The sequence below is a fragment of the Sciurus carolinensis genome, chromosome 17, assembly GCF_902686445.1.
Source record: "Sciurus carolinensis chromosome 17, mSciCar1.2, whole genome shotgun sequence".
NCBI lineage: Eukaryota > Metazoa > Chordata > Mammalia > Rodentia > Sciuridae > Sciurus > Sciurus carolinensis.
In genome coordinates, this window is record NC_062229.1 from 1,423,502 (window position 1) to 1,445,374 (window position 21,873).

The window sequence follows — 21,873 nt, forward strand, 5'->3', positions numbered from 1 at the left end:
CCTTAATGGCAATCAGTAGGAGGAAAAAGTGGTGATGTTGTCATCACGCTTGGGGAGCTAAGCTGCCTTGGAGGGTTAGGGAAGACCTCTTCCTTATGTTTGTATTGAAGGAGCGGGAAAACCCCAAGCATAGGGTACAGAGACAGTGAAGACTGATGTAGGGTTAAGTTTAGTGTTCTCAAGAGATCAAAAACAGTGATGGGAAGTGCCAGGGATGACACAGGACTGACCACCACCACTGTTAGAGTTGCCAGTGTCCGGATTCTTTTTTTGAAGGGAATGCTAGGGTTTGAACCCAGGGTATTGTGCATGCTGGGCAATTACACCACTAACCAAGCTATATCCCCAGCCCTCAATTCATTTTTATCCTAGTTAAAATACATGCACAATCAATGCCTAAAATACATGCACAATCAATTACTTTTCTTGTGCAGAAATAAAAAAGGTTGGTGGGTGGGGAGTGAGAGAAATATGGGGCAACTTTAGATTATGTAGAAGGAAATGAGAGGGAGTGGGGTATGAAAAATGGTGGAATGAGACAGACATCATTACCCTATGCACATGTATGATTACATGAGTGGTATGAATCTACACTGTGTATAACCATAGAAACGAAATGATTTACCCCATTTGTGTACAATGAATCAAAATGCAGTCTGTAAAAAATTAAAAGATAAATAAAAAAAAGAAATAAAAAAGGTGAGTTTTTTTTTTTTTTTTTTAAAGTAAGCCACATCCCGTCCACACACCCCCTTCCCTCCCCCACCCTTAGATGGATTCCAGATTAACAGAGAACATCACTGGATATAGGTCAGTTTACTGCACTGTTCCAAAACTTGTGATATGAAGTCATGGGTCCCTTTACTGACACTTTTCTTTTTTTGTGCCAGGGATTGAACCAAGGGGTGCTTAACCACTGCGCCACATCCCTCCTCCTTTTTTAGTGCTATTATTATTTTTTATTTTGAGACAGGCTGTCCCTAAATTGCTTAAGTCCTTGCTAAACTGCTGAGGCTGGTCTCAAGCTTGCAATCCTCCTGTCTTGCCCCCACCCCCAGTCGGTGGGATTACAGGCCTGTGCCACTGTGCCCAGCTCGTTTATTGACACTTTATTATACTTACTAGCTTATGCTTCTTTTTTTTTTTAACTGTGGTTTCTTAACTTGATGAAACGCATTTAGTTGACACGTGGGGTACCTACACTATTACTTAGATGCTTGAAGCTAGACAGGATGCTAAGGAAATAACCTAAAAAAGTGCCTTGGGATACTATAAGCAATCCATAACAAGAGGCCCCTACGCGAGGGAGAAAGCTTATAAAACCAACCCAGTACACAATTGTGAACAGGAGGCAGCTGGGCCATCCCAGTGACTGGGTAGGCTGAGGCAAGAGGGTTGCAAGGCCAGCCTCAGCAACTTAGCGAACTTAGGTCAGCCTCAAAAAATAAAAAGGGCTGGGGATGTAGCTCAGTGGTAAAGCAGCCCTGGGTTCAATCGTCAGCACCAAAAACAAAGGAAGAAAGAAAGGAGGCAAGTACAAATGAATTCAGGCGGCTGAAGCCCAGGTGAAGAGCTGGCGGAAAAGGCTCAGAGGCAGGTGTGCGCGGTTTCCATGGAAACGTTCTTTCCGCCTTGGCTGGGCGGTCGGGGCTGGGGGTGTCGCCCGTAGCTCCGCCCCCCCGTGTCTGAGGACCAATAACGGACCGCGAGGGTTGTGGCGCATGCGTAGAGTGGCGCGTCAGCGAGCCGGCGGCCTCGAGGTGTGGGCGGAGCTCCAGCGCGCGAGCGCCCTGCCTTCCCTGCGCACGCGCTGTCCCAGCATGCCCTGGGCGCGCGGGCGGCGGGCACCTCAGTCTGCGGCCGACGGCGGCGGCGGACCCGAGCCGCTCGAGGTGCCCACCGCAGCTGAGGCTGCTAAACGCTGGCCAGGTGCAGCAAGGGTGCCGCCGGAGCAGACTCGCCCGCCATGAAGCCCCCCGCAGGTACCTGCCGCCCCTCGCCGAGGCCTGGCTTGCCGGACCCCGGCGGCCCCTGCGCCCGCGCGCCGCCCGGGATCGCGACTTGGGCCTGAGACCCCGCGGAGTGACCCGGGGCCCGGAATGGGGGGAGTTGGCGGGTGACCCAGCCCCTGGTCTGCCGAATGAATGAACCAACTTTTCCAGCCCTTCCTCCATTCCGCAAACTTCTCCAGCTTCCCCAGGGACGGGTCGGGCGCCGGGGCGGACTCCGGGGAGAGGTGAACGAAGAGCCGGTCCTCCTGGAGTCCTGGAGCGCAGACGGGCCTTCAGCTAGTAGACGAGCAAGCGAGGGCTCTGGGCGGGGGTGGGTGGCGTGCCAGGGCGGCCTCAGGGGCCCTCTTTACGGAGGGGCCTGGACGGCGTCTCTGGGGAAGTGGCATTGGAGCCCGGGCTCCCGGGGAGAAACAGCGGCCCTGCCCGCTAGGGAGGCTGCCTCTGACGGAGGACCCCCAGGGCGGAGGCGGCGAGTCTGGAACACCAGGGTTTTGTGTGTGTGTGGGGGGGATGAAAGTCGTTTTGGCTAAAACACAAGCACCTGGGAACCCTTTTATTTGGAAGGGTTTTCATCAGGGGAGCACTGTGACCTGTTTCTGTGTTTTAGAGGCTTGCTCGCTTATGTGCTGCCTCCTTGCTCATATCCTTGAATTTTCTCATGCCTGCCTGTCCTCCCTCAGTTCTTTCCCGGCGCACAATGAGGATGGCAAATGTAATGTTAATAATAATAATTAGGCCAGTGGAGGCTTCAGGGCGGCAGGGATGTCGTCTGCCTTGTTTGCTGCTGGCTCAGAGACCCAGCACAGAGGCTGCAGCCAGTGAATATTTACAGATTGAGTGGACTTAACAGGGTCTTCAAATCCTTGCTCCTCTGGAGAATTTCTTGGCAGTTCCCATTCCCATTGTTCTCCATCTTTCTTGAGCTCCTCATGCGCTCTTGACCGCAAATTTTAATATGGCTGCACGTTTCCCTTTCTATAGTTTTTAAATTGAAACTGCTCCATAAACAGAATGATTTGCTTGACGTGTGCAGCAGTCATTTGGCCAGAAAATCTGAGTGATGCACTTTCTTTTTCTCAGTCTGTCAGTGGTTAATTGGGGCATTTGTGCCACCTGTAAGGACACTTGTGACTGTCATGACTTGGGAGGGGGGGTGCTCCTGGCATGAACTGAGTCAAGGCCAGGGATGCTGCTTCACATACTGTAGTGCCCAGGACAGCCCATCCCAGAGAACTGTCCAGTCCCACCTGTCTTCAGTGCCAAAAGAGAAAAACCCTGGTGCTTATTTCCTCATTCCACTGCAGAAAGACTAATTTGGCTATAGGGTGTTACTCTGATCTACCTGGGTGTTATATAACATATGGCTTATCTACTTACTATATTACCTTTCAAAAATAGAGGGGAAAGTTTGATTTTTGAGACATCATTGGCCTAAATGTTTTTAGATGAGTGATTGTAGTGTGCTGTAGCAGCTGCCACCTGAAAACATTCTTGTACTTAGGATGCATGATGTGTTGCTCTGATCCCTCACTGAGTTCTCAGAGAGTCAGTACTCTGTGTCTTACATTGTCCCACTTTATAAGTGGAAATACTGAGGTCTGGAGAATTAAAGTCTTGCCAGGATCCCACAGCCAGCGAGTGGCAAGGTGGGGTTCCAACCCAGGCAGTTTGACTTTAGCTTCTGCAGTCCGAACTCGTATCCACGCCTGCCTTTGTAAGAATGCATATGTGGTTGACAGGCCCCCTGTCCAGGACTCTGCCTTGTTTTATTCAGGATTTAAGTTTAAGCCTTTCATTGAAGGACTGGGCAAACTCTGGCCTGCCTATTCTTATACAGCCCCTGGGACAGAGGCTGTATATGGCTCATGATTAAAATATTTGGCCCTGTAAAGAACAGATCTCAACCCAGGGTCTACACTGCAAGGTGCTACTAGGTCCTGTGCATCAGGGTTTGACAGCTGATTTCACCAGCTTTGCTGTGCCCAGCCATAAGCAGTTCATTTTCTGACCTTCCTTCAGGGTCCCCTGCCCATCCGTCTAAATTTTATAAACCCCTTTCTCAGAGAGTATCAGGAGTGGGTGGGTGAGGCCCCTTGTACTCCTGTAGCACCTGTGGGGGCTGCATTTCCTCCTAATGAGTTTTCAGGAGCCCATGTGCTCCCCACCTGGGTGGAACCTGGAGGGAGCAAACAGAAGGGGCTTCTCGGGCTAGGGAGATATCTCAGCTGGTAGAGTGCTTGCCTAACAAGCATAAGGCCCTGAGTTCGATTCCCAGTACTGCAAAAAAAAAAAAAAAAAAAAAAAGAAAGAAGGGGCTTCTCTGGGAAGCCCCTCTTTTCTGCCTCCTTTTTCCTCTGCAGCATTGCAGCATGGTAGGAATTGAGTGGTGAGTGCAGTGGTGGTCTAGTGCTCCCCCGTTTTGTTAATGCCTGAACTGTGGGTGCTTGGATCTCTAGGCAAGGTTTTTAACAGCAGGGTGGTTGACATTCTGGGCTGGGTGTCTTGGGCCTGTGGGGTGCTGAGCAGCATCCAGTCTCCATCATTTCATGCCAATGGCGTTCCCTCCCTTGGTCATGACTACCACAGCTACCCCAGATGCTGCTCTGTGTCCCTGGAGGGACTTGGGAGGACAGAGTCACTGCAGTCTGTGCTTCCTCGTGAGATCCTGGTGTGCACTTGCTCAGACATGGTTGGTGCTGGCCTCTCTCTGTCCAGCCTGTACAGGAGATGTGCTGGACTCAGCAACCCCCTGCTCGGTGGTGAACTACCTCAGATGGGACCTGAGTGCGCAGCAGATCGAGGCGCTGACCAAGGAGCTCATCGAGCAGACCAAGCATGTGTACGACCAGGTGGGCTCACAGGAGTTTGAGGACGTCTCCTACGAGAGCACGCTCAAGGCGCTGGCCGACGTGGAGGTATCCTACACAGGTGAGCCCTGCTCAGTATCCAGGAGGCCCTGTGGCAGGCTCAGGGCCTGGTGCCGATCACCTCCCACTCTGTGACGCTGACCGCAGGCAGCTCACCTGCTTCCAGGGTGCTGGACATCAAGCGTGCCCGTCTGGGTCAGGCACCAGCAGTTGCCTCTCATCCTGAAGCTTTCAGGAGGGACAGGCACGCCTGCCCTGTGTCCCTCCACCTCATTGCCCTTCCATTCCCAGCTGTCCTGGGTTACGTCATTTGAGAGCCTGAAACAGGAGGGAGCCAGCTCACGTGACAGCCGTGAAACCTGAGTCCCATCTAACCTCTTCCCCAGTCCAGAGGATATTTTCTGTTGAACTAATGAACTCTGCCCGTGTCTTAGTTTGTTTTGCTTTTGTGGTTTGTTTGCTATTTTTTGGTACTAGGAATTGAACCCCCGGGCACTTGACTACCGAGCCACGTCCCTAGCCCCTTTTGTTTTTTTATTTTGAGACAGGGCCTTCCTAAGTTGCTTAGGGCCTCACTCAGTTGCCCATACTGGCCTCAAACTTACAGTCCTCCTGCCTAAGCCTCCTGGGTTGCTGAGATGACAGGCATGTGCCACCGCACCCAACTTTAGTTTTGTTTTGCAACAAGTCCTTGCTATGTTACCCAGGTTAATTGCCAACTCCTGGACTCAAGATCCTTCTGCCTCAGCCTGCCAGGTAGCTGGCACTACAGGTGTGGCCCCCCCGCCCCCGTCATCTTAGTGCGTTTTCTGTTGCTGTAGCAATACCTGAGACTGGGTCATTTGTAGAGAGGTTTATTTTGGTTCACAGTCCTTGAGGCTGGGAAATCTAAGACTAGGAAGCTGCACCCAGTGAGGCCTTGCGCTGCTTCACCTCCTTAGGGACAGGGAGGGCACCAATGGTGCTCAAGCCACATAGCCTCCTTTTGTGTCCTGCCCCACCTGCTTCCTCAGCCTCCACCCTGTACTTGGGTGACCACCTCAAGTGTGCCCCTGGCCACCCAGCACATCCTCCTCTTCTCCTTAGGTCCCTCTGCTCACTTTGTGAGGACTGACATTCCTGGTCAAAGGGATCAGAAAACTGTCCCAGAGCCACTTTGTAGAGGTTGGTGGTGTACAGGTGCATCCTAAGGAACGCGAGAGAGCTCGCTGCCGAGAACCGGCAGCAAGGAAATGCCCTGCCCCAGTCTCTGGGCATGGGTTTGCTTTCCTGGGAACCATGGAGAATCACCGAGCTCTAGCCCGGGGTTCTCGCGTCCTGGAGGCACCTCCAGCTTGGATTTGCGTCCGTGGCCGTGGCGGGCCGACTCCAGAGGGGTTGCTGCTACTGGCAGAGGCTGGGGCTGGGTCCAGCTCTGCCTCTTCACTCTGGCCCCGAGCATGTACGCTGTCCCTGTGTGTCGAGTGGTGGCTCCTCCTCTCTGCCCCTGGCTGGAGTCTTGCAGGGCTCTCGGGTAGCTCTCCTCACCTCTTCCTGGGTGTGACCGTGCCACTCGCCATTCATGCTCTCACCTCCTCCTGTAGCTGCTCACCCTGTTCCTCTGGGCTGCCGGAGCAGTGGTGAAGGAAGCCACAGCTGATGGTGGCACTGCCCTCGGCATGCGGACACAGCCTGGGTGTGCCCGTCCTCTGCCCTTGAGCTCCCCGCTCCCCCCAGAGCCTTGCCACCTGACCTGAGTCCTCCTCCCCCGTGGCTGAGCCTGGTCCTTCTCTGACCCCAGAGGCCACTCCCACCCCTCGGTGCTTGTGCTGTCACGTGTAGTGTACCTGCAGTATCGGGCGATCCCTAGGCTGGGCGTCCCAGAACTTTGTCATCCTGCTCCTAAGCCGTGCTGTGTTCAGTGCCTCCAGGCTGAGGGGCCTGGCCTCCTCCCTGCCCGGCAGGTCTTGCTGTGCAGGGTAACACGAGCAGGCTGGGCATTTGCACTGGCTGCAGAATCCTGGTGGTGATCAGACGGATTTGAACCCCTCCAGTGCAAAGTGTATGCTGCCTTTTCACCCAGAGACGGTGTCTTGCTGTGTTGCCCAGGCCTGCTCAATGATCCTCCTGCCTCAGTCTCCAGAGTCGCTGGGACTGCAGGCGTGGACCAGTGTTCCCAGCTCCGTTTTCTTTGTCTAAACTGCTCTACTGAGCTGTGTGACTGACCATGCAGTTCTCCCACTTCAGGCCTACGCTTCAGTGGCTTTTAACGTATTCACAGGGCTGCCCAGCTGTTAGCACTCTCTTTTTGGAACATTTTTATTGCTCCAGAAGGAAACTTTGTGTCCTTTGTGTCCCTCTGTCCCTCCCTAGCTCTGGTATTCACAACGCCATGTCCTGTCTCTGGACTCTCCTGTCCTGGATGTTTCCTGTCCATGCAGCCACACTGTGTGGCCTTTAGTGTCCTCAGGGTCAACCCACGTTGTAGCATGTGTCAGAGCCTCGCCTGCTCGTGGCTGAGCGACGCTCCAGGTGTGGGCGCATGCAGCGCCCTTCGCACACGTCCACCCGTCCTCGGACTGCTCACCGTGGTCACCAGGACCCCTGCTGCGGGCGTGTGCACAGGTGTCTGTGAGACTGAGCACTCCTGTTCCCACAGGCCGCTGGGAGTGGGCTGCCGCGTCCATGCTGCTGCTCTAGCAGCGAGCGGCTAGGCTTTGGAAGCCCCAGCGTGGCTGGTGTATGTAGCCATTGACTGTGTGACTCTTCTTTGGAATTGAGCTCATAGGCCCCTGGTCTGTCACATGTTCTGTCATGGTCTTCCTTACCTTGGAGTGTCATGAGTTGAGTTTGTGTCTCCTGAGGCCATGGTAACAGCTTTTTGTCTCTGAACTAGTGTCTAGCTCAGGCCTCATGGATGTCCAGTGAGGAGGCACCAACAGATGCGCCTGGGCAGGGTGGTGGCCCCTGCCAGCTGTCCAGGGCTGTTTTCCCACCTGTCTGTTTTCTCACCTGTTCTAGTCCAGAGGAATATCCTTGACTTCCCCCAGCACGTTTCTCCATCCAAGGACATCCGGACGGCCAGCACAGAGGCGGATAAAAAGCTCTCTGAGTTCGACGTGGAGATGAGCATGAGGCAGGATGTGTACCAGAGGATTGTCTGGCTGCAGGTGAGAATCCAGGGAGGTGCCGGGTGGCAGGGTGGAACGAGGAGGTGCCAGGCCAGCTGACGTCAGGACTGGAGAGCGCTGTTCTCTTGGTTTTATGAAGCATAATGATACTGGGTGTGGTGTTATTCTGTCATCCTAGTGACTCAGGAGGCTGAGTCAGGAGGATTGTGAGTTCAAAGCCAGCCTCAGCAACTTAGCAAGGCCCTGTATTAAAAAATTAAAAAAGAAAAAAAAAAAAGGCTCAGTGGTTAAGCACTCCTGGGTTCAATCCCCAGCTCCAAATAAAGGCATTACAATGACAGCAGTTCTAGGGACAGATGACCACAATGGCCACATCACAGAGAGGAGTTAAACGCCCTTTGGATGGCAAGCGTGGCCAGACATGGTGGCCACACTGTCATCCCAGGGACTCAGGAGACTGAGGCAGGAGGTGGCAAGTTCCAGGCCAGCCTGGGAAACTTGGCAAGACCCTGCCTTGAAATAGGGGCTAGGGATGTGGGTTAGTGATAGCGCATTCCTGGGTTCAATCCCCACTACCACCAAAAAAATGATGTTTGCTGTGTGACTTAGAATTAAAAAGGACAGACAGTGACAAACAAGAACAACTGCGGCAGAGCACCTAGTCTGCAGAGCTGCAGGCCTTTCCCACAGGCCCTGCTGGATTCCCAGCCCAGCCTCTGCCCACGGAGCCCAAGGGGTGATGTGGTGGACGATGAGGCCTGTGGAGGGATGTGCACCATCCTCCTGCGATCGGAGGTGAGGACTTGGTGCCTCTGCTGCTGCCAGCCACACTCAGGCTGGTGGCCTGGAGGCAGGGTGGCTGCACGCTCTGGTTCAGAGTGCTGAGGAGCTGGTGGTCCAGTAAAGCAATTTTTTGAAAAGTTTGTTTGTATGGAGGTACCGGCAGGTTCGCATCCTCGTAAGAGTGCCTGCATGCTCCTGTGTGGCCACACGGTGCATGGTTGCTGCCCAGCTCCACAACCAGGTGCCAGCCTTGACACGGTCCAGCTCTGCTCCTCTTTACCCTGGCCTGTTTCATCTGGGGCCATTGAGAGCAAAGCAGGTGCTCAGCTCAGATCGCACGTGGACATGGGGCATCATCTCCCTGGGATTAGTGCCCAGGCGTGCGTAGCCCCAGCCGGGGTGGGCATCTGATTAGGTTTTAGGAGCCTGCCCAACTGCTTCCCAGAGCAGCCGCACTGTCTCCCACTCCCACCAGAGAAGTCAGTCCTGCTTCCTGGCCGGCATATGGTGTTGTTCCGGTTCTTCACTTAAATGTTTCCATTTGGTACTTGCAGGAAAAAGTTCAGAAGGACTCACTGAGGCCGGAGGCGCAGCGCTACCTGGAGCGGCTGATCAAGCTTGGCCGGAGGAACGGGCTCCATCTCCCCAAGGAAACTCAGGAAGTGAGTGTGTGGCTTCTGTCCCTGGCCCGCCTCCCTGGAGTGTCTTCCCTAGGATGAGCTCTGGGAAGACAGGTCTGTCCAGAGCCACTCAGGCTGTGCTGCCTCTGAATGTGGAGGGTCAGACCCCTGAGCCTGAGAGCCTTGGCTGCCTGCTTCTGGTCCAGTGGCAAGTTCCTGTGGTGCCCACACAGGCGCATGGCGGGCACCTCGCTCCCTTCCTGGGGGCGGCAACATAACGGGGATCGTGGGTCAGTGCTGCTGCAGCTTTGAACATGCCCCGTGCAGGCCCACATCGAAGTCCTGGCAACCCAAATCAGCCCTTCTGTGCCACCACTTGGCTCCAAGGGGCCACTCTGAGGACCACCTCCCCGTCCCTCTGAAGGACTCCATGAGTTGGCGTGTGCAGAGCTTGGAGCGCTGCTCGGACGCGGGCTCCGAGAGGCAGACCAGGGCAGGCACCACTGGAAGGTGGCTCGCTGCAGCTCCCAGGGCAGGGGTGTGACACAGGGCCCTGTGGGGACTGCCAGGCTTGTTGGCGGGCTGTGGCGAGAGCCTTGCCTGGGGCGGATTGCCTTGGGCGTCAGCTCCACTGGCGCTGGGCATGGGGCTGACCCTGGAGTGACGAGCGAGCGTGTGTTGGCCAGGAGGTGTGGGTGCTGCACTGGTGGGGTTGCGTCTGAGAGGCGCATTTCAGGGTGAGCTGTGTGCCCAGTATAGGATCTGGCACCCCAGGAGGGACCGCCTTCCCGGGCCAACTGGCCCAGGTGCCAGAGCATCAGCACAGGAGAGACAGGGCCAGTACCGGCATCGGGCCTGCAGCCCTTGCAGGTGACCAGTGCTTGACACAGAGGCCACCCTGGTGAAATGGGCATCTCCACCAGTGGTGGAGGGGACTGGAACTGGGAGGTATGTTTTTGGTTAAATTCAGTGCTGGTTACAGTGGGACTGGATCCACCTCGGGACCAAGAGCAGACCCCAGCCCAGGCGGCTGTTGGTTCTTAGCTCAGCCACGAGACTCAGGGATCAGTGTGCTGGGTTGAGTGGGGGTGCACAGGCTCCCCGGGAACCCGGCAGAGAGGGTGGAGCTGAGGCAGCCCCCCCCACACCAAGGATCCCTCCGGAGACAGTGGCCCTGGTGAGCAGGGGATTCTACCACCTTGCCTGCACTCTCCAGGTTCACTGCTCTGTTCACACCTAGTCAGTAGAGTGCTCGTTTGTTTGCATGAGGCCCCAGGAGAAGGAAATACCCTCAGGACTGGAGAAGGCCATTAGGGTTGTTCCTTGTGAGTTGGACAGCACTTTCCTGGGGTCAGTTTTTAACTGTTCCTTTTTTTTTTTTTTTTTTTCCCTTTCCATAACTTTACTTACTTATTCATTTATTTTTTTTATCTGGTGCTGAGAATCAAACCCCGTATCTCACACTACCACTGAGCTACAACCCCAGCGTTTTAACTGTTTCTGGAAAACCATATTTATCAGATAGAGGATGTAGACTTGTCTGTCAAAATGCCCAAAAGGTTAGACTGTGGTCTCTGAAGGCAATTCCTGCTTGCAAGCTCTAGAAAGCTCTTGGCTGGATCCCTAACAGAAGAGGGCGAAGCCTGGAGGTTTTCCCAGGGTCCGGGCCCTGCAGGTAGCGCTTTTGTGGAGGTGGTGGCTGGATATCTCCCACCTTCCCATGTGTATCTGGGGTTTTCTTCTCTTTTTTTTTTTTTTTTTGTACTGAGTTTTTAACCCAGGGTCACTTTATCACCAAGCCACATCCCTAATTCTTTTTACATTTTATTTTATTTTATTTTTATTTACTTATTTATTTTTTGCGGTGCTGGGGATCGAACCCAGGGCTTTGTGCCTGCAAGGCCAGCACTCTACCAACTGAGCTATCCCCAGCCCCTTACATTTTATTTTGAGACAGGGTCTCACTAAGTCGCAAAGTCCATCCTCAAGCTTGCGATCCTCCTGCCTCAGCCTCCCAAGTCACTGGGATGTCGGCGTGCTCTGCTGCGCTTGGCTGTGTTTGCTTTTGTTCCTTACTCTCTCCATCTGTTGTCCATTCTTCCTGCCCTCGTCTTGAAGGAGAGCCTCTCAGTGCTCGGCAGCCCTTGATAGGAACCAGCAGGGCCTCCGCCCTCTCCGGTGCCTCCCTCCTCCACTGCTGTGTCTTTCCCTGCAGAAAATCAAGAGCATCAAGAAGAAGCTCAGCCTCTTGTGCATCGACTTCAACAAGAACCTGAACGAGGACACCACCTTCTTGCCCTTCACGCGTGAGGAGCTAGGTATGGCCTGCGGTGAGGGCCACTGCTCCTCCTGTGGCCTCTGTGCTTGGGGTGGCAGGAGGCGGAGGCACTTGTGTCTGCCCCCTGGGTGGGGCGCGTCTTCCCTTGGCACGCTCATGGGCCTTCTAGAACCCAGACTCAGGTCCTCCTCAGGGCCATCACGCGTGCGACCAGGACCCTACCCAGGTGGCAGGAGCCCTGGCTTGCTGTGACGCTGGGAGCCAGGTGAAGCTGGCCACGGACACTGCTGCCCGAGAGCTGGGGCTGCGTGTGGGTCCTGCAGGTCTGCTGCTCCCTTCCCCAAACCACTGGCCACGAACCACGTCAGGCCTGCAGCGTGGTCTCAAGGACACGCCTCCCAGTGCAGGTTTGCTCTGTCCGCCTCTGCGGTGCCACGGGTCCGCATTCTGAGCTGCCAGTCGGGAATGTGCCACATGTCCCCCCCGCTCCATCCCTCGAGGACGAAAAGGCCAGGTCCTGTTCTGAGGACTCTGCGGGGGGTCAGACAAGCTGGCTGTTCCCACCATTCCATGTGACTGTGTCATCAGGGCCGTTGACGTGTGAGTGGCTGCCTCTGAGGAGGCTGGCCAGGAAGGCCACAAGGGTCCAGGCACGGCCTCCCAAGCGAGCCCAGGCACTGTCGCCCCGAGCTCATCTGCCCCCCTTGCTTGATCTCTGCCTCACTGGCAGTGAGAGCCAGCGTTTGGCTCCTGACCCTGGGAGAGGGCAGGCCGGGTGGACTTTAAAGCGCCGTGTCGCTGCTGTAGGCCCCGCTCTGGAACGCAGTGGGTGTCGCCACCCACGGCTGCTGCGGGAGGGCTGCTGTGCAGAGGCACACCCCCTCGGGCGTGGTCTGTGGGCACTGCCACCACTGTTCCATCTGTGCTGGCAGCTCTGCGGCTCCCCCACGTCCCCTAGTGCTGGCAGTCCCTGTGCTGCGCTTGGGGACTTGTTCCTACCAGCAGGGGTGCAGAGCTTCCTGACTCAGTCGCCTCCCGTGCCGCCTTCTGTGTGTGTGTGGGCGTGCACGGGCGCGGTGCTTGGGTGGAACATAGGGCCTTGCACCCTGCTCGGTGCTGACCATGACCACTGAGTGGCGCCCAGCCTGCAGTCCACTGGTGTCCTAGCGCCTGCCTCTGGGCGTGTGCGTGTGAGCACTTGCTAGCCTTTTGGTGTGTTGCTCGCTTGTCCTGCACCTTCCCTGTCCCGGCCCGGCATCAAAGGACCTGGCTCCTTCGGTGGAGGATGTTTAGGGACAGGACGGGGTGCCAGCTGTGCTTGCTGCTGCTTGCCACTGGTGGTCCCCATTCCAGGCTCCCTCCCAGAGCCAGGAGGGTGCTGTGGACAGCGTGGCTCTGGTGGCTCGACCAGCCAGCTGCTGACAGCGCTTCTCGCTGGCCGCCTCGGGCTGGCGTGTGGGCTGGCTCTCCCTTGTGGCACTGGGCCACGGCAGCACCTGCAGCTCCTGGTGGCCCGTGATGGCCCCGACAAGCAGCACTCCAGGGCGAGGTAGCCTGCGTCTGACCCCATTGGGTGGGGAGGCATCTGTGCACACGTACTCCGTGTCCACACTGGAGGTCTCCAAGTAGGTGCTGACACTCTCGGTTCCAACCACACAGGTCCGGCCGTCCCTTTCACTCCCGTGGGGGTGACCCTGGTGGAGGGGAGATGCGGTCACGGCCCCAATGGTCCCAAGGCAGTGTGGACAGGGCCCACGGAGTCAGTTCTGTGGGCTGCGTTGGTGCTGTTGGGTCCTTGGGCCCCAGCTGGGGTGTCCACAACTGACTTACCTGTCCAGTTGCCCAGTGTGCACCTGCTGGGCCAGCGTAGAGCCTAGCGGGGCTGAGGCCTGGCTGTCTGGTCGTTGCTCCACCCCAACCTGGAAACCTCTTGGGAACCCAACTCCTTGTCCTTTCCCACACGCCGAGGCTGCCTCCCAGATGGCCTGTGACGGCCTGCCCGTGCCTGGGTCTGACCGTGAGCGTGTGGCACTGGGGCCTGGGCGTCCCTGCTGGGGTCTCCGCGGGAAGGCAGGGCTCTGTCAGCAATCAGCCGTTGATGGTGCCACTAAGGGAGGAGCCCCGGAAGGGACAGTTCCACAGCAGTGTTGGTGTGCTCGTGAGGCTTTGTGTGTCTGGACGGATGGGGAAGTGACCAGACACAGGTGTTTGGGGCCACAGCGGGCAAGGGTGGGCAGGGTGCAGTGGTGTGGCTAGGATTGGCCTGGAGGCTCTCCATTGGTGCTTTGCTGCTCCTTGTTTTCCTTTTTAGCATTCGGGGTTCCCTGACATCTCTCGTGCGTGGGTCCTGACCAGCACCCCACTACCACCATCTCCCACATGCCAGGGAGGGAGCCCAGGGCAGCTAGGAAAAGGCTCCCTGAGCGCCCACGCCATGTTTGGCTCTTCTGACCCAAGGGCTTCCCAGTGAGAAGACTGTGGGCCGCCCCGGGCAGGATCCTGCTGAGGGTGCTGCAAGCTGCTGTCCTCAGTGACCACTCCCTGCTGACCGCCATCCCCAGCCTTTGCACATGGGAAGTCCATGCATTCTGCACCCTGCCTGGGCAGCCTACAGACGTGTTGTTCCTTTAACAGCCACTGAGTTTTGTTCCCACAGGAGGACTCCCCGAGGACTTTCTGAACTCGTTGGAGAAGACGGAGGATGACAAGCTGAAAGTCACCCTTAAGTACCCCCATTACTTCCCCCTCTTGAAGAAGTGCCACGTGCCCGAGACCCGGAGGAAGGTGGAGGAGGCCTTCAACTGCCGCTGCAAGGAGGTGAGAGGCCCCTCTGCAGGCCTTGACTGGCCCAGCGTGCTGTCCACTGGCTGTGAGCCCCCTCCTGACTTTGTCCCCAGGACCATCTGGCCTCTGCCAGCTGCGGTTTGGTGACCCACAGAGACCTTGCTGGGGCTCAGTTTGCCCCTCTAGGTGTGTGTTGGGTTCAGCTCTGCCTGGGCACAGTGAGCCCTAGCTGCCCTTTCCTGAGCTCTCGTCCAGGGCTGCTCCAGGCATGGCTCTCAGGCTGTCCCTCGCCTGCCGCAGCCTTGGGTCCTCCTCTCATGTACGGCTGTGGCAAACCTTCTGGGGCACAGCCCGTTTGCCGTGGCCTGGTGTTTGGTTGTGCATTTCCACACAGACCCTGTGGTTCCCACAGCCCTTGTGTGGCCAGGTGGCCTCTGGGTGTGTGTCCTCGTCTAGCATCTCTTGCTGGGGGACAGTGGGGCAGGCCACCACATTGGAGCTGGTGGCAGAGGCCTGAACTATGCCCTCACTGGCCGTGCAGAGTGTGGGAAGCCTGCAGCAGGCAGATGCACGCAGGAGGCTAAACCCTGGGGATGGCTTCCTTAGGCAGTCAGACCCCACTGGGCTCCAGGGACCACCTCACAGCAGCCCACGGTGTGGCCCAGAGAAGCAGCACACCCAGGTGGGGCTGTGCCTCGTCCACAGCTTGTGCTGGCCGCTGCACAAACGTGCTCTCAGGGTTCGGGGCCAGGCGCCTCGGCCTGGTGTAACCTGCAGGGTCCTTGCCCCCATGTCCCATCCCGATCCCCAGGCTTGGGCCCAGGGACAGAGTGCATCCTGAGACCCAAACCTGAGGGGAGCTCTGCCTTTGGCACCATGGAGATGGGCACTGCTGGCTGTCCCCTGGGTCCCCTCGTCTGACTTTGCCCCACACAGATCCCCAGTTTTACCTGGGTTCCGGGGCCCAGTGGCGCTCGGGGCTGTTCTGTTCCGAGCAAGCCTCCGCGTTGCCTTGGGGAGCAGGAACCACGCGGGTCTCACGGCATCCGTGTCTCTGTGCTCGGTGGCTGTGACCTGCACAGGTCAGTCTGCCCTGCCCGTGTGGTGGGAGTGGACGGGCTCTGAGAGCCACTGCCTGGAGGCCATGGGGTCCCCACTCCTGGGGCCAGTCCCTGCCCCAGTGTTACTCCCTTTGTAGCTGTGTGTCCCCTTCCAGGTCACACCCTCTCTGGTTCTGAGAAGAGCTCGAGGGCAAAAGGCACCTATGACGGGCCAGAGGGCAGGGCAACCCAGGCTGCGGGCTGCAGGGCCAGGAGGGTGGCCCGGGAGGGCGGCGGGCCCCTCAGCTCATGTGGGCGTGTGGGCGTGTGGTTGCAGGAGAACTGTGCCATCCTCAAGGAGCTGGTGGCCCTGCGGGCACAGAAGTCCAGCCTGCTCGGGTTCCGCACACACGCTGACTATGTCCTGGAGATGAACATGGCCAAGACCAGCCAGGCTGTGGCCGCCTTCCTAGGTAACCTGCATCCCCACCTCCCCCGGGAGACCACGGGAGGCCCAGGTGTGAGTTGAGACCTTGGGAGTGCTGGGGGCCCGGGTGCTGCTGTGGGCCTGGGTCTTCTCTCCATCGAGTGCTTGTGCTGCACCCTGCTCCTGGTTCAGCCGGGGTTCGTTCACGCATGGATAATGGCCTAGGCTCTGGGGCGAGGCCTGTGCCTGGCGCCCCACTTGGAGCCCTGGGCGGAGAGCCCTGCGTTGGGCGTCCCCCTGTGGAGACTAGGATGAGGAACACCCTCCTGCGTGTGCTGGGGGCGTGGCACAGTGCCAGCCTGCCGTCCGCAGTGGACCCTGCTCGGGCCCGCACCCACCCCGGGTGGGAAGCCGACCCTCCAGGCCAGCGTGCAGAACCCCGCGTGATGGAGCCCCGCCTCCCCCAGACGAGCTGGCTCAGAAGCTGAAGCCCCTCGGGGAGCAGGAGCGGGCCGTGATCCTGGAGCTGAAGAAGGCCGAGTGCGAGAAGCGGGGTCTGGCGTTTGACGGCCGCATCCACGCCTGGGACATGCGCTACTACATGAACCAGGTGGAGGAGACGCGCTACCGTGTGGACCAGAACCTGCTCAAGGAGTACTTCCCCATGCAGGTGGTCACCAGGGGCCTGCTGGGCATCTACCAGGAGCTCCTGGGGCTGACCTTTGACCTGGAGGAGGGCGCCACCGTGTGGCATGAGGACGTGCGGCTCTACTCGGTGCGCGACACAGCCTCCGGGGAGGTGATCGGCAAGTTCTACCTGGACCTCTACCCCAGGTGGGCACAGTGGGAGGGGCCGTTCTGGGGAGGAGCTCACCAGGCTTGCCTGGGTGTCCTGTGCTCTGCGGGGCTGAGGGGTGCCTGGTGACCCCTGGTCGTCTCCAGCGCTTTGCTTTCCGAGGTGGCTGAGGGCCTGGGGCGCTCTGCACAAGGCCCTGGGCTTCATGCTGGGAGGCCCTGACCTGGGAGTGGGGCTCCATCATGCGGGGTTCGGCACGCTGGCCTGGAGAGCTAGGCAGATGCTCCTGCACTGAGGCCACAGTGCAGGGTCCTGCGGGTCCTGTGGTCTCTGAACCCAGGGTTGGAGGAGCTGGAGTCAGGTGGCAGAGTGGGACGGCCTGGCGTCTCGTCCTGGGCCCTGCAGACCTGACCCTGCCTCCTTCCCAGGGAAGGAAAATATGGGCATGCGGCCTGCTTCGGCCTGCAGCCAGGCTGCCTGCGGCAGGATGGGAGCCGCCAGATCGCCATCGCGGCCATGGTGGCCAACTTCACCAAGCCCACCCCAGACGCCCCGTCCCTGCTGCAGCACGACGAGGTGGAGACCTACTTCCACGAGTTTGGGCACGTGATGCACCAGCTCTGCTCGCAGGTGGGTGTGGGGTCCTGTGGGCTCCTCAGCCTGACTACCCTGTGGAGACGGTGACCATCACGACCATGTCCCAGCTGCCATCCCAGGCTGGCAGAGCAGCGGCTTCAGGCCCAACGTTACTTCCCCGTGTCCTGCAGGCAGAACCGCCGCTGCGGTGCAGCAGGCTGGCTTCTCTGGAGCCTCTGGCTCTAGAGGGCGTCTTCTCCCTGTGCCTCGAGGTCGCCCCTTACATGTCAGGCCTGACCTCCCTGGGTCGGAATGGCTAGGGTCACCTGCTGCCCTTTGTACCTGTGCTTGCTCTTGAAGTCCCCAACCCCAGCACATCCCGTTCTGAGGTTGAGGGTTGGGGCCCGCGCCAGTGGCTCTGGGAGGACACTGTGCAGCCCGGGAGCCTGGGGAGCTGGGCCATCATCCACGTACTGCGTGCTGGGAACGGGCTTGGTCTGCACCTGCCGCTCCTGGTGGGCAGCGTTGCCCAAGACCCCAGGAAAGCCCGAGGGAACCAGAGAGGCCTCAGGAGGCGGGCTCAGAGTGCCACCCAGGACCCAAGGATTGCCAGCCCAGGTGGCTTGAGGTGTGGCCCCTGGAGATGGCAGCTCAGAGTTGGGGCGACCTCTAGTGGCAAGGCAGGCTGTGCCCTGGGCACGCCTGCCGCCTGGCTTCACACCCTGCTTCTGTCCCCAGAGAGCGTCCTGAGGAGGGAAGGCAGGTGCCCCTGGGAACGGGCATGTGGTGACGTCGAACGTATTTCCAAGTTGTACGACCGTCACCAGTGACCCCAGCCCTGTGCTGTTTTTGCTTCTGCCCTCGGGCAGGCGGTGAGCCGGGTACCTCCCGCCTCGCTCCGTCCCAGCCCTCTCTGTTTCAAGACGGGGCTGGCTAAGGTGCCCAGGCTGATCTGGACCTTGCCATCCTCCTCACTGTGCTGGCCTGTCCCTAACCCTTGGCACCCGCGAACCCGCTTGCTGTGTCCACAGTAGCCTGTTCTCCGTGTTTCCTGTCGGTGGAGTGACAGCGACTCTGCGTCTGGCTCTCACTGAGCTCCGTCCACACTGCGCGTGTCACCTTGCCTCCGCTCGAGGCCGGAGAGCGAGTGTTCCCCACTGTTGAACACACAGTGGGTTTTGACGAGCCCATTTTTAACTCGAGCAAAGTTCAGTCTGTAAATTTCTGTCTTGCTCGGGTTTTTCTGAGTCCTGTTGAAGACGGCCGGGCCCAGCATGCGCCGCCTCTGTCCTGTAGGAGCAGAACTCTGCTGGGGGGTGGTCCCGGGGACGGGGGAGCACAGGCCCGTCTCCAGGCTTCATGACCGTGGGGAGGGCTGTGCCCAGCCCGTCGCCCGCTGGCCCCTGGAGCTCAGGAGGGCGGCCTGCACGGCTCTGCCCAGGCGCAGCCGGGCCAGGACGTCTAGAGCAGCTGAGCCCTGAGACTGTCCTGCACACCAGGCGGAGTTCGCCATGTTCAGCGGGACGCACGTGGAGCGGGACTTCGTGGAGGCCCCGTCGCAGATGCTGGAGAACTGGGTGTGGGAGAAGGAGCCCCTGCTGCGCATGTCCCAGCACTACCGCACGGGCGGTGCCGTGCCCCAGCCGCTGCTGGACAAGCTCATCGAGTCTCGGCAGGCCAACACAGGTGCGCCCGGGCCCGGCGCGTCCTGCCAGGGCTGGACCTCTGAGGACGCCCACCAGCCTCCTCTCCCTCCCCCGCCAGGCCTCTTCAACCTGCGCCAGATCGTCCTCGCCAAGGTGGACCAGGCCCTGCACACGCAGACTGACGCAGACCCCGCCGAGGAGTACGCCCGGCTCTGCCAGGAGATCCTCGGGGTCCCGGCCACGCCAGGTAGCCACTCGCCTGCCCAGCCCGCCCTCGATGCTGGGAGCAAGGCCTTGGAGAGGTGGGGGCCACCCTCCTGCTCCCTGCTCCATCACGCGGCGTCCTCCCCACCGGAAGGCTTCCTGGCCAGGGTGACTGCCCAGAGGGACACAGGGTGACATCAGGACTTTCGTGGTCATGACTGACGAGTGGGCATAGGCCAGACCAGCTGCTCCCCAGCGTGCTGCCCAGGACACGTGCCCTGCCCCAGAGGGCAGTCCAGCCCCACGCGTCCACAGGGCTGCAGGTGCCCTTCCTGCCCGCTCCCTTCTCCAGGGTGGCTCTGGGTGCCTGGCCCACAGGAGTCCTCAGCTGCGCCACCGAGGCTGTCCTCACCTCTTACCCGGTGGGTGGGAGTCGCTGGGGGGAGGGGCAAAGCACCGACGACCTGCGGGCAGTGTCCAGGGAGGGCTGGCTCTCGGGCCCACTTCCTCTGTGCTTTTGCTTAGAGACGCCAATGAGTGGAACTAAGGTTTTCATGATCCAAAAGTGTGACAGGCTGCAGAGTCAAAAAGACAGGGAAGAATAGTCATTTCTGATCCCCTCGAGTTGATAGGGTGTGCATCCTTGATCTGTGTGCGTGCGCACATTTATGCAGGTGTGTGCACCTGAGGGCAGGTGCTATTTATGTTAAAAATTTTTTATTTTTATATTTGTAGAAACAGCAATTTTTATGGATTAACATCTTGTTAGCACTTAGGAGGTTTTTTCACATGGAATTTTTTTTTTTTTTTGCGGTGCTGGGGACCGAACCCAGGGCCTTGTGCTTGCAAGGCAGACACTCTGCCGACTGAGCTGTCTCCCCAGCCCTCACATGGAATTTTTTTCTTCAGTACCTGGCTGGACCGCAGAGCCTCGCACATGCTGGGCGAGGGCTCTACCACCGATCTTTGTCCCCAGCCTTTATTTATTTTTTTGGTACTGGGGATTAAACCCAGGGGTGCTTAGCCACTGAGCCACATTCCCAGCTCTTATTTTTTATTCGAGACAGGGCTGACTAAATTGCTGAGGCTGGCCTTGAACTTTCGATCCTCTTGCCTCAGCCTCTGGAGTCTCTGTGATTACAGGCATGGCCACTGCGCCCAGCCCAGCCCTTGTTTTTATTTTGAGACAAGATCTGGCTCAGTTGCCCACACCCTGCCCTGGCCTCCTGGCTTGCTGGGCCAACAGGTGTGGCTGCTGTGCCTTGCTGTTGTGCGGCAGCACGTGGCCCACCAGTGGGTGCCTGGAGCCAGCAGCCCAAGCCCCTGTGGCCACCTGTGCTGTGCTGCCTGTGGGACCTCTAGGCGCTCCTGTCCTGCCTGCCGAGCGGGCCTCCCCCTGGCCGCCAGCCACACACCTGCCCCTGCCTGGTGGGGCTGCCTCCACAGGAGGAGTGCCCAGGAGGCTGTGCCTGAGCCTCACCGTTCTGTCCAGGGACCAACATGCCTGCTACCTTCGGCCACCTGGCAGGAGGCTATGACGCCCAGTACTATGGCTACCTGTGGAGCGAGGTGTACTCCATGGACATGTTCCACACGCGCTTCAAGCAGGAGGGTGTCCTGAACCGCAAGGTGAGTGCGCGGTGCAGTCACGGGTTGGGGCGTCCAGGGGCAGGGTCTGGCCTGCGTCAGCCCAGGGTTCGTGAGCCATGGTCCCGAGTCCCGAGTCCAGGACCAGGACTAGCACGCCCTGGGCCTCTTGTGTGGTGCCGCCTGCCAGGCCCGCTGCCAGGTGGCAGAGGGGGCAGGGTTGAAGCCAGGCCCGTAGAGCACAGCACTGTCTTTGGCCCTGCGTCCTGGACAGGGCGGGACCCTGGCAGTTTGTCCAGCCTTTGCTCGGCCAGGGCCTTCAGAGCGCTGAGCCAGAAGAGCCACGAGGCGTCCCACTGGTGCTGGGTCCTGGCGAGCTTTGCACACACACCCCTCCCTTGGTGGCCCGGCCCCGCTTCCTCTGCCCTGGCAGGTCGGCATGGACTACAGAAGCACTATCCTGAGGCCCGGCGGCTCCGAGGACGCCAGCGCCATGCTGAAGCTCTTCCTGGGCCGAGACCCCAGGCAGGACGCCTTCCTCCTGAGCAAGGGACTGCAGGTGGAGGGCTGCGAGCCGCCCGCCTGCTGACCTGCTGCTGAGCTCCACGTCCAGCCCACGCTCCCGCTGCCCTGTGCCTTAGCCCCGCCTGGGGTGGGCGGCTTCTCCTTGTCCTTGTCACGTCCAGGTCTCGGGTGTCACATTGCGGCCCCCTCCGGCTCAGGCTCCTGCGCCAGCTGAGCCCTGGGCGGGAGGCCTGGTCCTGTTGCACTAGGGCTCCCTCCGGGGCGCCTTCTGGTCCGACCAGCTGGTTCTGAGATGCAGCCATTAAACACTTTAAACAAAAGAGGGGCCTCCCTGCTGGTCTTTGGCTCTGTCTGCTGGTCGCGGAGGAGTAGAAGGTGGCCATTACTCTTGGACACGTGAGATGTCTCTGGGACCCCCCGACGTCCCACTCGGCCTCAGGATCTGGCCAGCCCGCAGCCCCAGACACTGGTGTGCTGGGACAATCTCACGCTGGGAACCTGGGAAGGACCCTTAGGTCTACCTGACCAAGCCACCGTCCTGGGGTCGCCCGCCAGGAGCTCTCTGCTCCTGCAAGTACCTCCCTCCCCCTCCACGCTCAGCCCCACTAACCCCGGAGC

The 21,873-nt window shown here is 58.9% G+C and overlaps 1 protein-coding gene across 1 annotated transcript; it reads left to right on the forward strand.

The window, feature by feature from the left end:
- Positions 1-1,822: 1,822 nt before the first annotated feature.
- Thop1 (thimet oligopeptidase 1) lies at positions 1,823-21,569 on the forward strand. Its single transcript, XM_047532437.1, has 13 exons — positions 1,823-1,982; positions 4,728-4,940; positions 7,880-8,028; positions 9,327-9,434; positions 11,608-11,710; positions 14,327-14,487; positions 15,832-15,967; positions 16,389-16,755; positions 17,146-17,347; positions 18,793-18,979; positions 19,058-19,186; positions 20,636-20,772; positions 21,164-21,569. The coding sequence occupies exons 1-13, from the start codon at positions 1,967-1,969 to the stop codon at positions 21,317-21,319; spliced, it is 2,064 nt and encodes a 687-aa protein (XP_047388393.1). The 5' UTR covers positions 1,823-1,966; the 3' UTR covers positions 21,320-21,569.
- The last annotated feature ends 304 nt before the right edge of the window (positions 21,570-21,873 follow it).

Coding starts and splice junctions, on each gene's coding strand:
- Thop1 (XM_047532437.1), top strand. Junction 16,756..17,145: donor TACCTGGACCTCTACCCCAG/GTGGGCACAGTG, acceptor CCTCCTTCCCAG/GGAAGGAAAATATGGGCATG. Junction 20,773..21,163: donor AGGGTGTCCTGAACCGCAAG/GTGAGTGCGCGG, acceptor CTGCCCTGGCAG/GTCGGCATGGACTACAGAAG.